Here is a 24565-nt window from a genome sequence, read left to right as displayed (position 1 = left end):
CAGCATGCCACGGTGCTGGGGAACCAATGGGGGGGGACCCCCAAAGAAGAAACCTTAACACTAATACTAACTATGCTAAGAGATAAACAACTTTGAACAATGGACACTGCTAACGGCACTTGCCAAGGCAAGAGATATGGAACTTTTCAGCTAACGGTCACAGGGTGGTAAGAAGGAATTGAGGGGATGCGGGGTCAGCAAGGCTCTATATTGAGTGCGACTCCAGGGGGTGCCCACACCAATCCGACAGATGCTGCTAAGGGAAAAATCTTATGGCTGCTGTGCAAGCGTGCGCGCGCGCGCGCACACACACACACACACACACGATTGAAACTGACATGAACAAGCACTCGAAGAAAAACTCTTCTTTTCCTTCCCTCCCCCAGGTTGGATAGATATGCATATATCCAGAGCCTTCTTTATAGAATTTAAGAAAATTAAAATAGAAAGCTCAGTGAAGTAATTTCATTTGAGAAGTAAAGTACAGCCAAGCAGAAAAGACAGTTACCCTTTTCCGTAACTGGTGTTCTTTGAGACGTGTTGCTCATGTCTATTTCACGGTAGGCGTGCATGCTCACCACGTGCACCAGTTACAGAAGTTTTCCCCCTAGCAGTACCCATGGGGGAGCACCGCTGCACCCCCTGGAGTGGTGCCTCCATGGTGCGGTATAAGGGGAGCTGCGCACTCCCCCAACCCTTGGTTCCTTCTTGCCGGACAGCTCCGACAGAGGGGAAGGAGGGTGGGATGTGGAATGGACATGAACACCACATCTCGAAGAACACCAGTTACGGAAAAAGGTAACTGTCTTTTTTTCTTCGAGTGATTGCTCATGTGTATTCCACAGTAGGTGATTCCAAGCTATATCTGTTGGAGGTGGGTAGGAATTCACAGATTCCTGGGATGGAATACAGCTCTACCGAACCCGGCGTCGGCCCTGGTTTGGGAGACAATCGCATAGTGTGAGGTGGACGTGTGAACAGAGGACCAGGCAGCAGCCCTACAGATGTCTTCAATTGGGATGTGGGCCACCAAGGCAGCTGACGAGGCCTGTGCCCGCGTCGAGTGCGCCTTTACCATCAGTGGCGGGGGAACTCCTACCAGATCGTAACAGGTGCGGATGCATGAGGTGATCCAGCGAGAGAGGCGCTGAGTGGAGATCGACCCGCCCCTTCATGCGCTCAGCCGAAGCAACAAACAGTTGCGAAGACTTCCTGAATGGCTTAGTCTGTTCCAGGTAGAAAGCCAGTGTCCTAGGCACATCGAGCACATGAAGGAGGCGTTCCTCATTGGACTTGTGAGGCTTGGGGCAGAGGACAGGCAGGAAGATGTCCTGGCCCATGTGAAAGGCGGAGACCACCTAAGGGAGGAACGCGGGGTATAGGCAGAGCTGGACCTTATCCTTGTGAAAAAATGTGTACGGGGGTCCAGAGGTCAGAGCCCTGAGCTCCGATACCTGCCTGGCCGACGTGATGGCAACCAGAAAGGCCACCTTCCATGAAAGATGAGACCAGGAGCACATGGCCAGAGGTTCGAAGGGGGGTCCTGTGAGACAGGACACCACGAAGTTCAGATCCCACTCTGGGACAGAGGGCCTAGCATATGGGAAAAGAGTCCAATCCCTTGAGGAACCGTCCGGTCAAAGTATGGGAGAACATTGTACAACCCTGCACCGGCAGATGGAAGGCCGATATGGCCGCCGGTGCACCCTGGCCGAGAAGGGGGCCAGGCCCTGGGTCCTAAGGTGGAGGAGGTAATCCAGGATAAGATGAATCGGGGCAGCCATCGGGGAAACACCCTGCTCGACAGCCCACCTGGACAAACCGGACCACTTTGCCAAGTAGGCTCAGCGTGTGGATGGCCGCCGACTTTCCAGGAGGACGCGATGGACCCCTTCCAAACACGCCTGCTCCTTCCTGCCTAGCCATTGAGCAGCCATGCAGTGAGGTGGAGAGCCTCTAAGTTGGGGTGAAGAAGATGGCCTTGGTTCTGGGAAAGCAAGTCTGGGCGGAGAGGCAATGGCCACGGCACGGCGACCACTAGGCTCATGAGGGTCCTGTACCAATGCTGCCAGGACCAAGCTGGGGCAATTAAAATGACCCATGCCTTGTCTAACTTCACATTTTCTAGGACCTTGCTGATGAGGGGGAAGGCATAGAGAAGCTGGCCTGACCACGGCAGGAGGAAGGCATCCGAGATCGCACCCCGTCCCAAACCCCGCCTGGAGCAGACCCAGAGCCTGAGGGCTTCTTGGCAGAGAACTGAAGACTGGGTCCCACCTTGCCTGTTGATGTAAAACATCGAGGCCGTATTGTTCGTGAGGACCCGGATTATCTTGCCCTGTAAGCATGAGCAGAAAGGCCACACACGCCAGGCCTACCGCCCTGAACTCCCTGACGTTTGTGTGGAAGGACAACTCTGTGGTCGACCACAGCCCTTGAGTCTGAACTGTCCCCAGATGGGCCCCCCAACCCAGGTCCAACGCGTCAGACATTAGCTCCAGTGACAGGGCTGAGTCCCTGAAGGGGACCCCTTGGAGCATGTTGCTCGGGGAGGACCACCACCGTAGGGAGGCGATCACCGGGTCGGGCATGGTGAGGACTTTGTCCATACTGTCTCGGGCCTGGGAGAACTGTGAGGCCAACCAAAGTTGGAGGGGCCTCATCTGGTGTCTGGCGTGGCACGCCCTGGAGCTGTAGGCACGCCCTGGAGGTGTCACAGGGAATTTCAAGACCGAGGCGATTAGCCCTTTCAGGGTCTTGAACCTGCCCGGTGGGCAGGAAGCCATGGCCGTCAAGGCGTCCAGGAGCGCCCTGCTGAATTGTATGCGCTGGACTGGAACTAATGTTGACTTGGCCTTGTGCCAACCTGGGTCTGTTGGTAAACAAGTGGACAAAAGGAGCGCCATGTGGTCCCGCACCTGCGACCAGGAGCTGCCCTTGACCAGCCAGTCGTCCAGGTAGGGGAAGATCTAGACCCCGCCGGCACCTGAGGTAGGCTGCTACCACCGACATACACTTCGTGAACACCCTGGGGGCAGTGGTTAGGCCAAATGGGAGGACCGTGAACTGATAGTGGTTTTGCCCCACTAAGAACTGGAGGAAACGCCTGTGCCCCTCGAATATATGAATATGGAAATACGCGCCCTACAGGTCCAGGGCCGCGTACCAATCCCTGGGGTCCAGGGAGACCATGCGGAACTTGAGCTTGACCATGAACTGGTTCAGGTCCTGCAGATCCAGGATAGGCCTGAGACTCCCCTTTCGCCTTGGGGATAAGGAAATAACAGGAGTAAAACCCCTTGCCCTTGAACTCCCCCAGGCACCATTTCCACAGCTCCTAGACTGAGGAGCTGGCCCACCTCCTGCTCTAACAGGTCCACATGTGATGGGTCCCCCAGACCAGCGAAGGGGGTGGTTGGGTGGGGCAAGACAAACTGCAGCATGTAGCCCCAAGAGATGGTGTTGAGGACCCATTGGTCCGAGGTTAGTTGCGACCATTCCGAGGAAAGCACACAAGCGATTGCGGAAGGGAAGCTTTATTGAAGGAGGAGTCCCCTCGGGAGTTGCCCGGGTACCCCCCAGTGCCCCATCAAAAACGCCAAAAAAAATGCGTCCGCCGCATCCGACGCTGCCTGTAGGGCAGCTTTGGCGGCAGCCGCACCCTCCTCCAGCAGTGCCTTGACCTCTTTCTTGTCTCACTCCAGGAGGGAGCCCTCAAATTTTGGCAGTGAGCCCCACAAGTTAAATTCGTAACTGCTCAGGAGAGCTTGGTGGTTAGCCACCCGCAGCTGGAAGCTTGAAGATGAATACAGCTTCCTACCGAAAGAGTCCAGTCTCCTTGAATCTTTATTTTTGGGCGTGGGAGCTGGTCGGCCCTGTCTCTCTCTCTGATTCACAGATTCGACCACCAGGGAGTTGGGTGCCGGGTGGGTATAAAAGGTATTCATGCCCTTTGGTGGGTAGAAAATATTTGCGCTCTGTCTTCTTTGAAATGGGGGCCAGGGAAGCCGGCGTTTGCTACAAGGTATTCGAAATGTTTGCCACCCAGCCCGGCACCAGGGAGGACAGGACATTAAAAAGAGTCCGAGGGCCCCTCCATCTCCTCTGCTTGGAGGTTAAGGCTCAATGCTACCCTTTTCAGGAGCTCCTGTTGTGCCCTGAAATCCTCCTGCAGGGCGGAGGGGCCGCAACTGTGTCATCCAGAGCGGGGAAGGAGATGGCCATCACGGAGCTCTGAGTCTCTGCCGGCACCAGAGGGTCCACCCGTTGGTCGGACTCCGGGCGCGGCGCCGAGGACGCATGTCCCACAGATTTAGCTCCCGGGGGCCTAGAGATCGAGGCCGACAGTGCTTCTGAAGCTCTGGTTACCAAGCGAGCCCCCACCTGGGGCTGCGTCGGAGGCCACGGTGCCCACTGGTACCACTGTCCTTGCCACGGGGCCCCATGCCACTGCCCTTGCTGCAGCACCGGCAGGTTGGTTTTACTCAGCTAACCCAAGGAGGGGCGGCTGCGAGCAGAGGTCAGGCTGACAAGTGACCTGGCTCTATCATGGGAGGAACGGCGGTGCCTGGAGCTATGGCGTCCACGGGACTGCAACCCCGATGCAGAGGAGCAGTACCGCTCATAGCTGCTGCTCCGCAATCTGCTCCGACACATGGATCTTCGACAGCGTGGTGCCAGCGATCTACGCCTCGAGCTGCGGGGGCAGTGTCTCGGCGAGGAGCGTAAGCAGGAGTTTGACCGGGAGTGGTGACGGTGCCCGTGCCATGACCGACTGCGGTAACCCCGACGACTCGGGGTCCGACCCCGTTTGGATGGCACCCAACCAGACAGTCTAGCGGACGTCGACAGCAATGCACGAGGACTGCGTCCCGAACGATCGCTGGGCGGAGAACGTGGTCGGGAGCAGTCTCCTGACCAAGATCTGCGCTGAGCTGGGGGCGATGGCAGGGAGCCCAGCGGTGGTTTGCCTCTGGAGCAGGGGCCCGACACCAGTGGCACCCCCAGTACCAGTATGGTCATGATGTCTCGAGCCGCCTGCAAGGCCTCCGGCGTCGAAGGCATCCGGAGAGGCCTGACCCGACGCAGCCGGGCTACTCCACTCAACATGCATCGGAGGCCATGGGAATGAGGGCTGCTCAACATGGGTCTAGCCTCTGCCCCTACTTTCTCTGCCACTGTGACGACAGGCCTTTCCTTGGCTTCTTGTGTCCCATAGATGGGGAGCAGTGCCGGCTAGTGGAAGGCACCAAAGGGTCGCTGCGCACCGAAGTTGCGGTGCCTGGAGCCGAATCGGCGCAGCGTGCCCGAGCTGGGGTCAGCGCTGACTCCATGAGAGTGGCCCAGAGTCTAATGTCTTTTGTTCGGGGTTTAAAAGATCTACAAATCTTACAGCGGTCACCGACGTGAGTCTCACCCAAACAGCACAGGCAATCCACGTGCGGTCACTTCTTGGCATAGAACGCCTACAAAGGTCGCACGACTTGAAGCCCGGGGCATGCCCCAACCTGGGTACTCTAGCTAACCGAACTGACTGAAAGAACTGACTAACAACAGGTACTAGCACTAAGCAAACGGAAAAGTTCTGGGGATGAGCTACAGCTAAGCTGGAGCAGAGTAGTTCCGATGCACCTTCACTGGCGTCAAGAAGGAACTGAGGGTGGGGGAAGGGTGCAGCTCCCCTTATACCGCACCATGGAGGCGCCACTCCAGGGGACGCAGCGGTGCTCCCCCTACGGGTACTGTTAGGGGAAAAACTTCTGGCAGCGGTGCACATGGCGAGCGCACACACCTACTGTGGAATACACATGAGCAATCACTTGAAGAAGAATCTCTGTTTGCTTGTCAAAATAACGACACAGATTATGGCAGCTGCAGGTATGCATGGAAACTGCAAAACTCACCTTCAGTCCTACACTCCCATTTGGCATCTTTTGAAGCTCAAAGGGAAGTTTGACCCTTTCACCTTGTATGTAAGGATCATCAAATGCTCTTCCATGCATTTTTTTGAAGCCATGTAACGTATTCTTTACATTTGTGACAATCTGTGGAAAATAAATGCGTTGCTATGAGAGGCATATCAGAAAACACAGAAATTATGGCTTTATCTATCTCTGTCGCTTAAGTTTAAAATAGGAACTAGAGGCCTGCTATGAACACAAACTTCCAGCATTTGAGCAATGTATCCTTTTCCTCACTTCCCACTGAATACAAATGTTATTAAGCATGTCACTTTATTTATGAGACCAATTAATACACTCAAGCCCACTTTCCATGTCTAAGTCAGTATTCATTTCACTAGTTTTCCCCTTCCCTATCTTAAAAGGAACTTCCTGTTATACCCAATTTGGACAGTGAATTAATTACGTACCAGTACAATGACTGAACAACAATGATTGAACTACATACAACCATTTTAACAATGTTATTAAAATATGGTAATTAAATGTCTAGTAATTTTCAGGGCTTAAAGTACCCAAAAAATGCTTAATTCAGATCCCAATTCTATATGAGCCTTCCCCTTAGCTACTGTCTCAATATTTTGGGCTAGTGATTTAAAACACAGATTTTAAAGCCTGACTTTTTTGACCCATCACACATCATCAACAGAACTTGCTCATTTTATTTTATAATGAATACAGAATGTTTAACTCAATTACAACTGTACTCCAGGCTTTGAAAGTGTACCTTGTATTTACTAGCCTGAGAATTAAGCTTAACAGTTGGAAGCCAATGTGAAACACAAGGGCCCCCATCTCCAGCCATGTCCATTAGCTGTGTACTGATGAGCTGTGCATGGCTGCTGAAAATGAGGGTCCACCTGCCCCTGGAACATGCCTGAAGGCTCCATTCCTTTGGCTAATCATGTAAGAGTATCTGAAATTTAACTACCCACCTTCTGGGAAGAGACAGAAAGAGTTCTCTCCCTATTACTCCACAACTTCCTGACTAGGGTGCATGTGCATGTAAAGGGTAAGGGATAGCCTCTGTTATTATTTCCACTCCCTCGAGTCTGCTACAAGGGATCTTTGCTATTCAGTCCTCATTTTTTAGGTATTCCTCCTGGTGATGATCTCCAGTCCCAGCCTTTGCTCCTGTTCTTAGTTTTCCCAAGCAGCAGAAAGTGAAGTTACAAAGATCACAAGTTTTACTGCTGTCCAGAGTTCTGATCAGAGGTAGTGAAACTGACGAGTCTGAATTTCACTATACTGTCTGGGAAACCTACAAGCAGCGGCACAGACATTTGTGTTGTGTCCGTAAATTCAGAAAGACAACACTGCTTCTGTTTTCATTTTCAAACTATAAGGAACAGAAACTTTTCTTAATGAATGCTAACATTCTTCGATAATTGAAGACTTGAGCCTATACCCATTCTCCTCCCCCAACTAAGGGATGTTTCTTATTCTTCACTGGTGACTAGACCAAGTCCTACATTTCTCCCCGTCTTTCCTCTAAAAAGAAAAAAAAATAATCAAGAATTAACCAGAGGCAATATTTCAATTAGTTTTAACAGAGGGGAGTACAGCCTCTGATTTAGAAATAATTGGTAACAAAAGAAAGGACATTAAGCATATATTTTGAGTTAAAACATGAAACAATATATCAGATTTCTTCACACTTCCAGTTCCCTCACAGTTCAACAGGAGATGAGTAATTTAAAGATCGCTTAAATTCCTGTAAAGTAATATGTTTAGATCCATTTACCTGGCTTTTTGCTGCATTCCCTATGGCCCGGGTTTTGGATCCTAGAGATATACAAGCTCTAAATAACAACAGAAAGAAAAATATTCAGCTTTGACAGAAAACAAATGTCAGGAAAAGAAGTGTAATTTTTTCCCCCCAGAGTAAACCCTAAAACTACTTTTAAAAGATTATCAACTGCTCCTTAAATTACTTTGTGGAATTCTTTAAAAGTCACATTAACATTTTCTATTACCCAAAATTATTTCCCTTCCTTCAGTTGTAAGTGTGCTGGTAGTTGATGCCCAACACCTAAAGGCTTCATGCACCAGTAATAAAATATATTGTCTGTTTCAGCACATATTTTAATGTGCATTTTATTAGAATACCTAGTTCTTATAGTGCTTTTCATCAGAGAATCTCAAAGTGTTTTGCAAAGCAGGTAAATATTAGAATCCCCATTTTGCAGGCAGGGAAACTGAGGCACGGAGTTTGCTCCAGGTCACCCAGCAGGCCAGCAACAGTACTAAAACATCACTGAAATTTCTAGACACTAGAGATGACAATTTTCTAACTCAAAAAGTGTTGCAGCCAACCCAAGGGAATTCTTTATTGGACCTTGTTCTAACAGACAAAGAGGAACTGATCAGAGAACTAACGTTAATGGTTGCTTAGGTACAAATGATCATGACTTGATCACATACATACTGTGCAAGCAGAATGAAGTCCATACCAATAATATATATATGATGTGTTAATAGGGCCAACTTCACAAAGTCGAAAACAATTATGAGAAATCAGCTGGGGCAGAGTTTAATCAAAAAATGTGAATGATAATTGGAAATCATTCAATAATCCTTTCTACAAGCTCAAAGTCAGTCACAATCCCCATTAAGGAAGAAAGCCATGGTAGTTAAACAAATAACCTAGTTTAGAAGGGAAGCGAAGGCAGATATATAGACAGACATACAACACACATAGAAATCAAATGTGATCCTGAGATGAATAAGTAGGGGAATCTCAAGTAGGAGTAGAGAGGTTATTTTCCCTCTGTATTTGGCTCTGATGCAACTGCTGCTGAAATGCTGAGTCCAGTTCTGGTACCCACAATTCAGAATAATTTGGAGAGGGTTCAGAGAAGAGCCACCAGAATGATTAAAGGATTAGAAAACATGCCTGATAGTGACAGATTAAAGGAACTCAATTTATTTCTCTTAATAAAAAGAAGGTTAAGGGATGACTTGATTACAATCTATAACAGGAGTGGGGCAAACTACAGCCTGCGGGCCACGTCCAGCCCATCAGACCTTTTAATCTAGCTTTCGAGCTCCCGCCTGGGAGCAGGGTCAGGGGCTTATTCCATTCTGCGTGTGCCATGGCTCCGCGAGGCTCCCGGAAGCAGCAGCACGTCCCCCCTCTGGCTCCTACACATAGGGGCAGTTAGGGGGCTCCACACGTTTCCCCCGCCCTAAGCGCCGCCCCCCGCGGCTCCCACTGGCTGGGAACCACGGCCAATGGGAGCTGCAGGGGCGGAGTCTGCAGACAGGGCACTGCACAGAGCCGCCTGGGCATGCTTCTGCATTGGGGGGGGGGGGGGGGGAGGAATATGCCACTGCTTCCAGGAGCTGCTTGAGGTAAGCACTGCCAGGAGCCTGCATCCCTGACCTCCCCCTGCACCCCAATCCCCTGCCCCAGCCCTGATCCCTCTTCTGTCTTCCAAACCCCTCGGTTCCAGCCCAGAGCCCCCTCCCGTGCCCTAAACCCCTAATTTCTGGCCCCACCCAGAACCTGCACCCTCATCCCAAAGCCCTTATCCCCCCAACCCCTGCCCCAGCCTGGAGTCCCCTCCTGCATTCCAACCCCCTGCCCCAGCCCAGAGCCCCCTCCCGCACCCTGAACCCCTCATTTCTGGCCCCACCCTGGAACCTGCACCCCCAGCCCAGAGCCTGTACCCCCTCCCAGACTCCCTGCCTCAGCCCAGAGCCCCCTCCCATACTCCAAACCCCTCTGCTCCAGCCCCAGCCCCCTCCTGCATCCCAAACCCCTCATCCCTGGCTCTACCCCAAAGCCTGCACCCCCAGCAGGAGCCCTCATCCCCTCCTGCACCCCAACCCCCAATTTTGTGAGCATTCATGGCCCGCCATACAATTTCCATAACCAGATGTGGGCCTCAGGCCAAAAAGTTTGCCCAACCCGGTCTATAAGTATCTACATGGGGAACAAATATTTACTAACAGGCTCATCAGAGACACTAATAGAGAACGATCCAATGGCTAGAAGCTGAAGCTACAAAAATTCAACCTGGAATTAAGGTGTACATTTTGACAGTGAGGATAATTAACCATTGGAACGATTTACCAAGAGTTGTGATAGATTCTTTATCACTGACAATTTTTAAATCAAGATTGGATGTTTTTTCTAAAAGATATGCTTGCTGCTCTAAGAGTTCTTTTGGGGAAGTTCTATGGCCTGTGTTATACAGGAGGTCAGACTAGATGATCACGATGGTCCTTTGTGGCCTTTGAAATCTATGAAAACCCAGGTTTCAGAGTCCGAATCCGATCCTTTAATGTGCATGAGTGTCAATACTATAGTTTCCCTCCAGGCCCCTCTAGACTCTCCTGAAGTGGAGAACTGTCATATACCCAGCACTCTCTAATATGAGACTGTATCAAAGTATGCAATACTTAAGCCCAGACAAAATCCTACAAGTACATTCTGTGTACAGCACTACTATTCATTGTTTATAAACCAGAAGTAGTTGATCTTTTTGAAAAAGCACCCAATACATCCTCCATGCAAGCTGATTTTATGCTGTTCAATATACCCTAATGATAATAAAGAACTAAGTCTAAAATATGTATTAAATATGACAAAGGACCATCTAATACAAGGATGACTTAAGATGCATGTAGACTAGTTACAAGGCACTTCATTTCATAGATTAGTTATGACTGGTTAATGGTACTGACATGCCATAAATTTTAGAAAATTCCCTTTATCCACAGAGGCAGCATTAATTAATAGGCTGCTATATAGGACTTGAAGTGTCAAGTCAGAAGCTACTCTGGCAATGTGCAAGCCAGGTCTCCCCATGGGGAGAGGAAGATGTCAGAAAGTAAAAAAAGACATGTTCCCTTTGGCTGTGTATTAGAGGCTGTCCAGAGGAGAAGGAGAAGCAGACCTGCCATGAAGAGGGGCTGCTGAAGAGGAAATGCTTCCTCCTCCTACATGCTGTTCATTAACAGGATTTTAAAGCAAGAAAGGGAGTTCCAACAGCAGCAATTCCCACAGCAATAGCAGAAGCATTGATCTGGGAATCTTAACTGTACTTCACCAGAATTTTTCATTTGCAAATGGTTAGCTGTTGAGCACAGATTTCAAGCCTTGCCATATAAGCATTTGGTCGAGGATGCCCTCTTACCACATCAGAACTACAGCTTTAGAAGATCATATGAGAACTTTCATAGCAAATCCTTAAAGAGTTTATAAGAGCGCTTTTAATATTAAGTTTCAGAGTAACAGCCGTGTTAGTCTGTATTCGTAAAAAGAAAAAAGAAAAGGAGTACTTGTGGCACCTTAGAGACTAACCAGTTTATCTGAGCATGAGCTTTCGTGAGCTACAGCTCACTTCATCGGATGCATAGCATATCGTGGAAACTGCAGAAGACATTATATACACACAGAGACCATGAAACAAAAACTTCCTCCCATCCCACTCTCCTGCTGGTAACAGCTTATCTAAAGTGATCATCAAGGAGGGCCATTTCCAGCACAAATCCAGGTTTTCTCACCCCCCCCCTTGTATGTGTGTCTGTTGGGGGGGGGGGGGGAGGGTGAGAAAACCTGGATTTGTGCTGGAAATGGCCCTCCTTGATGATCACTTTAGATAAGCTGTTACCAGCAGGAGAGTGGGGTGGGAGGAAGTTTTTGTTTCATGGTCTCTGTGTGTATATAATGTCTTCTGCAGTTTCCACGATATGCTATGCATCCGATGAAGTGAGCTGTAGCTCACGAAAGCTCATGCTCAAATAAACTGGTTAGTCTCTAAGGTGCCACAAGTACTCCTTTTCTTTTTTAATATTAAGGCTACTGGTTCTCCGCACAAGAGGGAACTTTTACCATCAGACACTTAGTAGCCACAGGCGGATCTGACGGATCCAGACCCTGTGGGTTGAGAGTGAGAGTGAGAGAATGGAAGTGGCAAAAAGGCCAAGTACCACCAACCTCCTGCGCGTTTTCTTAGATGAGTGCTGTTCACAAAGCCTACCCAGGGACTACGTATTGCGTATCAATACCTGGCTAATGTGTGTCTGGTAAATTTGAAGTTCCAACAGCCACTGGCTCATGGGAGGGGACTAGAGCTCCATACGCCTCTGCAGCCTTTCCAACGATTGTTGCCTCCATGATTCTAACCCCACCAGTCCTTTCAGTTCCCTTCCCCCATAAACCACCCCAGCACTCCTTTCTGAAAATTCCTGACAGAATTCTGCACCCATGTGGGGGTGCAGAATTCACATGGCCTGCATATTTATGCCCCCTGAGCAGAAAAACAAAAGAAATCTGCAGGAGGACTCACGTCTCTTCCCGGCAACGCGTCTGTTTCAGCGTGCCTGGAGCAGCTTCAGAGACGCAAATCACTGTGCGGGGAAGGTGGCTCGGTGTGCATGCCGGGCGCGGGGGAGACCGTGAGGGGGCAAGGCTGGCCAACAAAGAAAAGAGACTCTGTCTCTCTCTTGATACTTCAGCTCAAGGGGCATGAAGAAGAGTAGGTCTTTTTGTTATGCACGAGGAAGGCTCTGTCCCCCCAGCAGAAATGTAGCAGCCTGCCTGCCTAATAAAATGTAATTTCTTGAAAACTGAAAAAAAAAATTAAATATTAGTATCCTGTTACTGAAAATTGTTTGTTTTTAAGTTAAAGAAAATAGCTTTTTTTTTAAAAAAAAAATTTTGTTAATGTTGAACAATTGCTGTTCATGTAAGGCCCCCTACATTGCCAGAGTGATATAAAGCCTTATAAATGACAGTAAGGGAATCAGCTGGGAAGATCTAGGTGCTCACTTTTTTCCTGTGCCAAAGTGACACAATGGAGTTTGTTTTTTTTCAATGGCTAAGTAAAAATCTAACACACACACTTTTGAGGGCAAATAAAACATTTACGAAGCAATCAATAAAATGTCAGGACAATCGGAACGAAGCATTTTGCAAAGTACCCAGCTAGGTCCAGGACAATGATTAGCGAAATTGTATGACTCATGTATGAAAGTCTGAGAAATTTAAAATGACATTCTACTGTCCCGTCCCCCCCCGGTTTGGTGTTCTGTAATGTAATTAAATGAAAATCCAGGATTATAATTGGAATGTAGGATATTAGTTACCAAGTATTTGTAACTTAACTTTCATGTGTTTAGAAAATGATGAATAGTTATTGTGACTTTTTTCTGTATTGTAGTTTAAATAACTTACCAAAACAATGGAAACTGGTGTGATTATACTGCATTATTTTGACAAATAAAATTTGCAGAATTTTGCAGAATTTTAATTTTTTTGGCACATAATCTTTACTTTTTTGGCACAGAATCCCCCCAGGAGTAGATACTGCTCAAAGTTTCCTCCCCAAAACAGCCAAGTGAAATGGTTGTCAATTTCATCACTACCCCATGTCTTCTGAACAGCAATAATAGAATTAGTGCTATTAATTTTGTCAATTTCACACTCTGCTTGTTAGGAAAGCCATGACCAGCAGCACACAATGGAGCTCCCTATCAACTTGGGAAAATGTAAGCACATTAGTTATTATTTATTAGGACATCTTTGCAACTAAGAGAGCTACAGACTTAATAAAATCAAAGTTGGATTGGAGGGAGATCTCCAGTGGGGTTCCACGAGGATCTGTTCTGGGTCCAGTGTTGTTTAACATTTTTATTAATAACTGGGATGTAGATACAGGGGGTCTCCGGTATACATCTCCCCCTTATCTGTTTCACATATTCACTGCTCATCAAAAGGGAAACGTGTTCCGATTCATGTCGGTCCCGATCCGCCTATAGTACAGTACTGCAAACAACGGATAAGTTGCAAATGAAGGGATATGCGATCGGTATGCGTAACCACAGGTGGGCTGTTGCCCACCCACTTAACATCCAGGGCCCGCCCAGTCCTGGCTCTGCTCCCACCCCAGCGCTTGCCCCACACTGCCCGCCCATTGCACGGAGGATTTCCCAGCACTGGTGCTCCAGCCACAGAGCAGGGTCAGGGGCTTACCCCCGTCCGCTCGCCGAGCCCTTCTGCCGGAGAGCAAGGTCAGGGTGCAGGGGCTTCCAAGCCATCAACCCCTGCTACCTGGCTGGAGCGGAGCAAGCCCCTGTGCCCCAGTCCCACTCCCCTGCTGGGTGGAGCAGGGCAAGCCCCTGCACCCCAGCAGGAGCACCGGGCTGGCGGAGTGGGGCAGGCCCCAAGTGAGGGGGACGGAGCGACTGGCGTGTGCACATTTTTCCGGGCCCCCCCATTTTTCCGGGAGCCCCTGGCCAAGGCCGGCTGAGGGGGACGGGGACGGGGGGGGGAGGACAAGCAGCCAGATGTCTCCTACCCCTTCGTCCCCTATCATTGCCCATCCACCTGGGGCCCACCCAAATATCGCCTCCTGCCTACGCCACTGCTTTACCAGCGGGTCCCCGGTATCCATCGTTTCAGTATCCGTCACCCTTTTCAAGAACACAACCCTGACGTATACCAGGGACCCGCTGTACAGAGGACATACTGATCAAATTTGAAAATGACACAAAGCTGGGGAGAGGGGGATTGCCAATACTTTTGGAGGATACAGCTAAAATTCAGAGGGATTTTGATAAATTGGAGAACTGGGTTATAAACAACAAAATGAAATTCAACAAAGACAAATGTAAGGTGCTATACTTAGGGAAGAAAACCACCAAATGCACAAATACAGAATGGGGGAAAACTGACTTGACAGCAGCATTGCTGAGAAGGATCTAGGAGTTGTGGTGGGTCACAACCTCAATATGAGTCAGCAATGCAATGCTGTTGCAAAAAAAAAAAAAAAAGGGGGGGGGGGAGAGAATGCAATTTTAGGTTGCATTAACAGAAGCATAGCATACAAGTCACAGGATGTGATAGTACTCCTTTACTTGGCTCTGGTTAGGCCTCAGCTGGAGTATTGTGTCCAATTTTGGTCACCAATGTAAAGAAAGGATGTAGAAAAACTGGAAAGGATCCAGAGGCAACCAACAAAGATGATCAAAGGGGTGGATTGCAAGCCATATGAGAAAAGGCTGAAGGAATTGGATACATTAAGCTTGGAAAAGAGGAGATTAAGGGCGGGGGGGAACAACGACATGACAGTGGTACAGTAACACCTCACTTGAAGCTGTCCAGGTTAACGTTGTTTCATTGTTATGTTGCTGATCAATTAGTGAACATGCTCATTTAAAGTTGAGCAATTTTCCCTTATAACGTTGTTTGGCAGCTGCCAGCTTTGTCCACTGCTTGCAGGAAGAGCAGCCCATTGCAGCTAGCTGGTGGAGGCTTGGAACTAGGGTGGACCGGCAGCCTTCCTATCAGCTCCCCGCTCCCCTAAATTCCCTGTGTGGCTGCCGCCCAGCAGGCTACCAATTGTCGGCAGTTCAGCTGTCCCTCCCCACACTGCCATGTGCTGCTCCTGCCCTCCGCTTGGAGCTGCTCCCTGGAGCTTCCTGCTTGCTGTGCGGGGGGAGGAGAGAAGGGGGCTAATGTCGGAGTGTCCCCCTCCACCCTGCTCCTGCCCCCCATTTACCCCTTTTCCCTATAGAGCAGGGTGGGAACATGACAGGGCTCCAGACGGAGAGAGCTTGCTAGCCGCAGCTGCCGTCTCAACTTCCTGATATACAGTAACTCCTCACTTAATGTCTTCCCACTTAACATTGTTTCCAAGTTACATCGCTACTCCATTATGGAACATGCTCATTTAAAGTTGTGCAATGCTTCCTTATAACGTCGTTTGGCTGCCTGCTCTGTCCACTGCTTGTAGGATTCTGGGGAAGAACAGCGACTTTACAAGGGAGCATTACACAAGTTCCTCTTCTCTGCCTCCTCCCCCTCCCTCCAAGTGCTTACGACTTTCTGGGAGGGAGGGAGTGAGGAAGCTGCCCCTCCCACCCCCGGCTAGGCAGGGACACCCAGAATGCAGGGACTTTAGGGGCTGCAGCTCTAAAGCCCCTTTTGGAATGTGGCCCTGAGAGCATGGGCTGGAGGACTCAGGAGGAGCAATGGCAGCTGCGCAGCCAGCTGGCCGGAGATAAGAGGAGCTTTGAAGGGGAAAGTGCTGCTTCTCTCCGGCCGGCTGGCTGCACGGCTTCCCCTGCTCCCCCTGAGTCCTCCGGCCCATGCTCACAGGGCTGCATTCCGAAAGGGGCTTTAGAGCTGCAGCCCAGGGCCCTGCAGCCCCTAAAGCCCCTGCGTTCTGGGTGGCCCTGCCTGGTCAGGGGGCGGGGCGAGGGGGAAGGGAGAGCAGCTCTCAGAATCATGACTCCCAGAATCACAGCCATGGGGGCGGTGCTGCGTTGCACGGAGCCACCTGTACACCCCCTGTACCAAACAGGAACCGCCCCAGGTAAGTGCTCTGCACCTCCTGCCTCCCCCAGCCCTGAGCCTCCTCCCGCACCCTGCCCCCCCCACCCTGAACACCCTCCCGGCCCCCTAACTCCCTCCCAGACCCTGCACCCCCAGCCCTGAGCCCCAGGAGGAGAATGGAGAAAAAAAAAAGAATGAAAAACGGGATGGGGAGAGGAAGGAGATAAGAGAATGCATAGGGCCCCACTCACTCTAAATCTGCCACTGGAGGGAGGGAGGGAGGAGCAGGGAAGCACTGCATCTCCGCTCCTCCCCCTCCCTCCCAGAAAGTCCTAAGTGCTGCCAAACAGCTGTTTGGCAGCAGAGAGTTGCTGGGACAAAGGGGGAGGAACGGGGATGCGGCATCCTCCAGGGAGGAGGTGGAGCTGGGACGGGAAGAGGCAGGCCTGGAGTGGAGCGGGGATGGGAAGAGGCAGGCCTGGAGCATCCCCCGGCAAAGTCAGGGCCTGTTCTTCTGAGGGGAAGCTGCTGCTGCTGCGCAAGGTGCTTCCTAGCGTACTTGCCTGCCTCATTGTCTGCAGCGGGCTGTGCCTGTGTGGAGTAAGCCTTGGGCACCTCCCCACCACAGTACTGTACTGTATAGAATGCCGTTTGTCTACACCGAAAAGAATTTCCTTGGAACCTAACCCCCCGCATTTACATTAAATCTTATGGGAAAATTGGATTAGTTTAACATCGTTTCACTTAAAGTTGCATTTTTCAGGAACGTAACTACAAAGTTAAGTGAGGAATTACTGTATTTAAAAAGGCAGCGTACTTAGTGGGGACAGCATACTTAAAGGGGCAATGTGCATCTCTCTCTCCCACACACAGATGTGCTCTGTCTGCCATGCTGTCTCCCCTCCCTCCATTCGCGCTGCCTTGCACACGCCCCAACTTTTTTCTGTGCCGGTGGGTGCTCGCAGTCCCCCGCTCCTGCCCCTACTACACCCCTTCCCCAAAGTCCCCGCCCTAACTCCGCCCCATTGGACCCCTCCCCAAATCCCCACCCCCTGCCCCAAGCCTGCCGTGTCCCCCCTCCTTCCAGGCTTGCCACATGAAACAGCTGTTTCATGGCGCAAGCACTAAGGGGGGAGGGGGGGAAGCAGGACGCAGTGGCACGCCCAGGGGCAGAGGCAGAACGAAGGTGAGCTGGGGCAGGGGGCGGGGCGAGGAGCTGCCAGTGGGTGCAGAGCACCCACCAATTTTTCCCCATGGGTGCTCCAGCCCCGGAGTACCCACAGAGTTGGCGCCTGTTCTGCCTTGTAGAGTGTGAGAATACATTAACAACGTGTTAACCCTTGATGGCTAAGCCAAATGCTAGATCATTTAGCAGTAACGCATTCCCTGGGAAACATCCCACCCTCTTCCTTCACCACCTCAACCAAGCTTCACAAACATCATTGCTGTGTACAGTATTAAATTGTTTAAAACTTATAGAGTGTGTGTGTATATATATATATATATACACACACACACACAGTTTTTTGTCTGGTGAAAACAATTTCCCTGGAACCTAACCCCCCCTACTTACATTAATTCTTATGGGGAAATTGGATTCGCTTAAAGTTGCATTTTTCAGGAACATTACTATAAAGTTAAGTGAGGAGTTACTGTACTCCTGTGGGAATTCTGCACTGCAGGGAAATGCAAAATTTGAGCAGAAATGGGCTGCAGAGCTGGCCACCACCAGGGGCACTCGACCTGGCAGAGCCTAACCTGCAACTAGAAGACACTGCCAGAGGGAGGGGGTGGGAGCTGGATGGTTCCCAGCAGCACTTCCTGGCACACTTCTGCAGCAGCCAGTGTGGCTAAACCCAGGTCCACCCAAGCAGCTGGGCCCGGAGCCAGCTACTCAGGCAGCCTTGGGGACAGCCACACTGGCCAGCTGCTCAAGCGGCCCCCCAGGGCTGCCCCCCCCCAGGAGTGAACAGAGCAGCAGCAGGCTCCTCAGAGTTCCCTCCCCCCCTGGCAGCGGGCCCCCTGGGACTCTCCTTTTGGCAGGGGCCAGAGTGGCAGCGGGCCCCCAGGGGTTCCTCCCCTGAAGCAGGGGTCCCCCGCCCCCCCAAGATTCAATCATGAGTATTTTTAGTAAAAGTCATGGACAGGTCATGGGGCCATGATTTTTTGGGTTTTTTACCTGTGGCCTGTCCATGACTTTTACTAAAAATACTCATGATTAAATCGTAGCCTTAATCATGACAGCCATCTCACTACTGGCAAGCGCATTTTTCAAACACTGTCTGTTGTGCATATATTGAAACTTTAAGGGTTGAGTAGTAGCTTTATTAAGATCCCTGCAGGAATGCTAACAATCAAGATTCCTCACAATTACAGAGTAAAAATTTGAGAAAAGCTACTAATTAAAGCATAAAGGATCTTTCCCATGACCATAGCCTAAAGAGCTTAGACCTAAGCATGTTGAAGAATGTGGCTTTTCCTGCACCAGGATTCAAAGATGCATTGCTAGCTAGCATGTGCTAACTAAATGCATTTTACAAGTCTGCACTGCCTTGTTTACACAAGACTTTACCATGGGTCAGCACATGCTACTGCCTAGAGTAGACCACAAACACCTGTGTCTTGGAACAAATATTTGGGGAGGTCCAGGCTAGTTTATGAAGCTGTTAACTACCTCAAGTTAATTGGCAATGTGCAGACATAGCTAAAGAACATATTTAGTTTGCATGTGTTATCTAACCTGTTAACTCCATGCCTTTAAATCCTGATCTAGGCAAAACCTAGACATTTACAGAGGTTCTTGGAGCTTACCCGGGCTTTACTAATCTAGGTACACCTTTCTAAATAGGAGTCTAAACAAGGCCATATTGGCTTGATAAGACTTAGTGCTCCTATGCAAAATAAAAATTGCTTGTTTGACATTTATGTCCAGTACAATAACTCATGCTACTTCAAAAAAAGAAGACAAAGAATTAATTCTCTTCCTAAAGCCTCATTAGATTGTATTAGGGCTTAGTCTCAAACATGAAAAATCAAGATAAATACCACAAGTCCTTCAATACCTAGACAAAAAGAGGAGCTGTTTAATGATTTTTATAAAGCATCATGCTGCATGCAAGTATCAAAGCACAAGCTATGTTTCCTCTTGCTTTGGTCAGTTTGAAAACAGCTAAATTTTGTGTATTATTCCATCTGATATACTAAAAGGCTAACTAAATACATTGAAATGTCTAAAGTGCATATGCAAAGAATGTACTCCAAAAACAGCTGTAAAGCAAAAGTGGTAGTCTAAAATAGATGGATCAGAATATACTTGATATTTGGGGATTTTTTTGAGTAGTCTCAAGACAGTGCTGCCTATGAAGAATGGTCTCTGGCACAAGTTTCAAAATAGGTTTCAAAATTTTGGTGCTCACAAAAAAACACCACCGAGTTCCTTACTGAAAATTTTGGAAACAAAGAATAGCGTGGTAATATCAGATAATACATTGTGGCATTTAAAGCAAAGTGTCTTCATTGTTAATGTCTTAGACACATTAACCAGTGTGTTTCAGTATTTGATATTTTATTTTTTTATAGACTAAATCCTTTTTATATACAAATAAATATTGGGCAAAGTAAAACACATTTATTCCTAAGAGATAAAATAGTAAAATACTATACTCAATACAGATCTCTCTGGGAGGAGCAAAGTTTACTTTATTTGCTATTTATGGGTCTGGAATCTTTTTACAAATGAGCATGCACTATTCAAGTAGTACAGTTTATGAGCCTTTTACATGAATTCCTGGTTTCTAGTAGATTACCCACAGCTGAAGCTCACTTAAAGTCCTGGTTGTATCCCATAGAAACAGAGGAGGCAAATCTCCATCTCCTCTTGCATGTCCCATCACATAGTCCATCCCCCCTTGCCAGAAACCTCAATATTTCACAGGTTTCCGAGTAACAGCCATGTTAGTCTGTGTTCACAAAAAGAAAAGGAGTACTTGTGGCACCTTAGAGAAGATGCCACAAGTACTCCTTTTCTTTTTGCAATATTTCACAGCCAGCAGAGGAAGCAGCAGAACAAGTAGGAACAAGATTTTTTGGGAGGGTATGGGGGGAAAGACTCTTCATGCCATCCTCTTTTATCCTCCTTCAGACAACGTCCTCTTCCACCTTCTCCAGTCCCTCATACTCACTCCATCATCTGTTCTTAGTGGAATAGCTTCTGAACCCTGCAAACCACTGCAACGTGAATTGTGCATAAACCCATCTGTTTAAATAAGAACTTCACTGTCACTGACCAAATCCCGAAGTATCAAAGGGCAGAGAAATTCCACTGGGCCTCAGAAAAGGCCTCCTTCGGCATAAAGGAGGTTATAAAATGAGGCTATAAAATGGTTTCCTATCACCTCCCGGGCACCGGAGAAGATAACCAAGAAATATCACTTGAGCAGAACCCCCACCCCACAAATCATCATCAGCTAGCCTGTCACAGAGGTGGGAGGCAGGGAAAAGAGCGCAGAGAAGGCGGCGACTGGGAGTATGAAGGGAAGAGGATGAATGAGCAGGACCTAATCCTGCCACTGATACCGCGCTGCTCCAGCAGATCCCAGGCACGGACACACGCACCCGCTGCCACTACCCGCTTCCCCGCGCTCCTCGGCTCCGCTCCCCCGGGGGCTGAGAAGGACCTGTTCCAGGCCCCGGGGCAAGGGGGGGGGCTCTGTCCGGCAAGGAAAGCGAACGGGGATCTGCGCGCTGCGGCTTCTCAAAACGACTGTCGGGGCCCCCTCCGGGGCCACGCTGACGCGCCCGGTCCTCGGGGCGGGGTGCGCTGAGTGGGGGCCGCACCGGTACCGGCGAGAGAGGCCCGGCACGCACGGGGTGCAGCGGGCGGCGGACGGGGCCGGTACTCACGGGGTGCAGCGGTCGCTGTACTCATTGGCGATGGTCTCGATACCGCCGCTCCGCGCCACCGCGACGTAGCAGTTGAGGAAGCCCAAGTCGATGCCGACCACAGACATGACTGCGCCCGGTGCCTTCCGCTCCCCGCGGGCCTGTCGCTGCAGCGGTCTCGGCTGCCGGCACCGGCTTTCAGTCCCTACCCGTCGCGCTCCCCACTGCGGAGCACCAGCCACCAACCGGCAGTTACTCTGCTCTGCGCAAGCGCGCTGCGCCTTCCGGCGGGGACTGCGCGAGACCCCGGCGGACCTTCGGCACTTTCCGGACAGACTCGGGCTGAGGCGGCTCCGGCCGACATGAGTTCGAGAAAGATCTGGAACGGGGAGGAGGGAGCGGTTGTATAAGGGCGACATCTTGTGGCCACACAGAAGTACTGCTGCTGCCCTCCCGCAGCCCACCTGGTTAAAGGGCCAGCACCCAAAATAAAGGGGCTGTTCTGCGAGTGAATTGCAATTAATGGTGGTCTCTTGTTTAGAGTATAGCTGGACTGCTCCCATTGCATTATAATTAGATTAAAATCGGATAGTGTATTATTGGGTCATAGCTAGGGGACCGTCACAGAGTCATGGATCCGTTACTTGCCGCGACCTCCGTGACTTCTGCAGCAGCCAGTGTGGTTAACCCCAGGGCTGCTCAAGCAGCTGGCTCTGGGGACAGCCACACCGGGTGCTCCTGGAGTAGCTCTGCACCCAGCCACTGCTCTGGCAGCCCCTGGCAGCAGTCCCCGGGTCAGCCAGAGCAGCTGCTGCAGGACTGAGCCCCCTGGAGCATAGCTACCCCAGCAGTGCCCCTCTCCCAGTGGCACCTCTCCCCCCTTTGCAGCAGTGGCCTCTGGGATGTCCCCCGCAGCAATGCCCCTCCCAAGATTTAGTTAGGGGTATTTATAGTATAAGTCATGGACAGGTAACAGACCCTGAATTTTTGTCTATTGCCCATGACCTGTCCATGACTTTTATCAAAAATACCTGTGACTAAATCGTAGCCTTAGTCATAGCATGAAACACAGCATTGCCGGCTGCTAACACTTTATTGGGAACGGGTGCTATATGGTGTATGTATTAAAGGCCCAGCTCCTGAAGTCGTGCTTACAGGAGACACTCAATTCTCTTTGTTTTTTAAGGACATCATTAGTCCCCATGTTTGCAGAGGAGAAAGTGACATCACAAAAGCTCAAACTCCAGGCAGCAAATGAAAAGAACCCAACATTTATTCCTTTTTAAAAATCTCATGACTGTCTTTTTAGTTGACTCATGATTTTTGAACACTTGGGGTTGGCCTATGTATTAATTGTTTAACATTATAATCTTATACACATGCTAGTCTAGGCTATTCTGTTATTATGTCTAATTTTATGCCCAGGATCCTCCAACTGACTGTGTGGGCACAAGCGTTGTTCATATGCCACAGTTGCAGAATTTATGTGAATATTTATGTATGCTAGAGAGTAAAACATAATTAAATGTAATGCTATGTTATAGTTAATAAAATAATGTATTGCAACATAATATATATAATTATAACAATCCAGTATAATTACTGTTAGATGAATAATGAAATATGATTAATAAAATATTGTGTCATCATTATGATTAATATATAGGTTCACACTACATAGCCACCTTTCATTTGAAGATCTCAAAGTGTATATCCAATGTCAATTCAGTTTCGATTCACAACACCTTTGCAAAGTACAGTAGGTAAGTATTTCATCACTACTTTACCAATTAGACACAGAGAGATTATGTGCCCAAACCTGTGCATCTCCTGTAAGATTTAGATCATTCTCATCTCCAACCAAAGACAATGAAACTTTAGGAATCTAAGCACATTTCACGATAGGGTGCTTTGGGATATAGCTCTCTCCGATTGAGAAAAGCACTTAAGCATGTCTGTAAATGTTTTGCTGAATCAGGGCCTAATTTCCGCTCACCTTACTCACATAAGTGACTCACTGTCTTTAGTTAATCTGTTTGTGAAAGAAAAGCAGGGAAGCCAAATTTAGCTCCGAGAGAGATAGGTATAAAAATAAAACAAAAATCTGAGCACTGTGCGGTCAGCAGCTGGAACCAATCTAAAATTCATATGCATTGGTTCATAGGTTGCATAAACCACCACTTCAGATAGCATATAGAAGCTCATCATGTATATGTGTATAACCGTCATCACTGTATAGATATACATGTCCACTAATGTGCCTCAATGCTGTCTGCAGGAATCCTCATTCTCTAAGAGTGAGTGGGTTTCCATAAATATTTGTTTGGTTGTCCATTTTGTTGAGACTTCAAACAATTCACTCCATTTTAGTGATGGTTTTGTGATGTTGATATCTGTGCCACTAAATCACATGTTTGGCCACTAAATTTATTTGATCATTAAACTTGGTCCTATAACAATACATTTTGGTCACTCTGCCTGACAGTTATGGAAAGCTATTTGCAGTCTGGAAGCATTTCAATGCCAAAATTGTTATCTCCCTTCTTTGTTATTTGCCTTTTCTATATGGGGAGTGGGAGTCTGCATAACCATATAATGGGTACCCTTTTATGTTTTTTCTGGGATTACTTCAGTTGTGCAGGGCAATTCCACATCCTGCAAATTTTATTTATGGGATGGCAAAGTCCATAAATATCTTTCAGGTCCTGAAAATGTCACCTCATTCTGACATAAAAATATTATGATATTTTGACACAATGTGACACTATGATCCGCAAGTTTGTCCTACTGGAAAACCTCCAAATAAATGGAAACACAAGTTTGTGTCCCCATCAGTGATTTGATTATTCCCCCCCATCTTCCTCTGCTTTATATCCTATCAGTGTTCAGCACCAAAACCTGCATCATCTTGGTCAAGAAGCACTGGATACCAATTCCTTTTGAACCCTTCAGTACCTCTCCATAAGCAATCAGACAGCTCACTGTTAAGCAGTGACACCATACTAGCTTAAGCCCAAGTAAAACAAACTGCTGCTTTTGGTTAGCTTCAGCAATTCATGGCCCAATTTCCCTTTCTGACAGCAGGATCAGACATCTCTAGCAGCTAGAGTGAAAGGGGAGGCTATTCACACTTCAGTTTCTCCTTCTGGCTGCTTTGGGCACCAGAAATCATAAGATTGGTCCTGAATGACTCAAGACAGTGCTGCTGTGCATAAAACCTTTGCAGTACTCCCAGCTGGCTGCCTACACAAGGATTGGGGAGCTGAGGCCAGAATCAAACCCAAGTCTTCTGTGTAGCAGTCCAGAGCCCCCTATTGGGCCAACTCCAGAAAGAACCGTGCCTCCTGGCAGAAGGGAGTCAGGCATCACTGCAGAGGTGAAAGCACATCACACTTGCAGCTTCCTTTCTCCATTGATCCTCAGGGGAAAACTATCC

The 24565-nt window shown here is 48.9% G+C and overlaps 1 protein-coding gene across 1 annotated transcript in view; it reads right to left on the bottom strand.

Annotated features, from left to right (window-relative positions):
- Positions 1-21425, bottom strand: part of HSPA4L (heat shock protein family A (Hsp70) member 4 like) — a 64042-nt gene extending 42617 nt beyond the window's left edge. The window contains exons 1-3 of the mRNA XM_074950840.1: positions 21151-21425; positions 7705-7762; positions 5904-6044 (exon numbers count right to left, since the gene is read on the bottom strand). Coding sequence (XP_074806941.1) covers positions 5904-6044; positions 7705-7762; positions 21151-21257 — 306 coding nt within the window. The 5' untranslated portion in view covers positions 21258-21425. The remainder of the gene's footprint in view (positions 1-5903; positions 6045-7704; positions 7763-21150) is intronic.
- Between the last annotated feature and the right edge of the window lie 3140 nt (positions 21426-24565).

This window comes from Natator depressus, chromosome 4 (assembly GCF_965152275.1).
Source record: "Natator depressus isolate rNatDep1 chromosome 4, rNatDep2.hap1, whole genome shotgun sequence".
NCBI lineage: Eukaryota > Metazoa > Chordata > Testudines > Cheloniidae > Natator > Natator depressus.
This window is presented reverse-complemented; position numbering and strand designations above follow the sequence as displayed.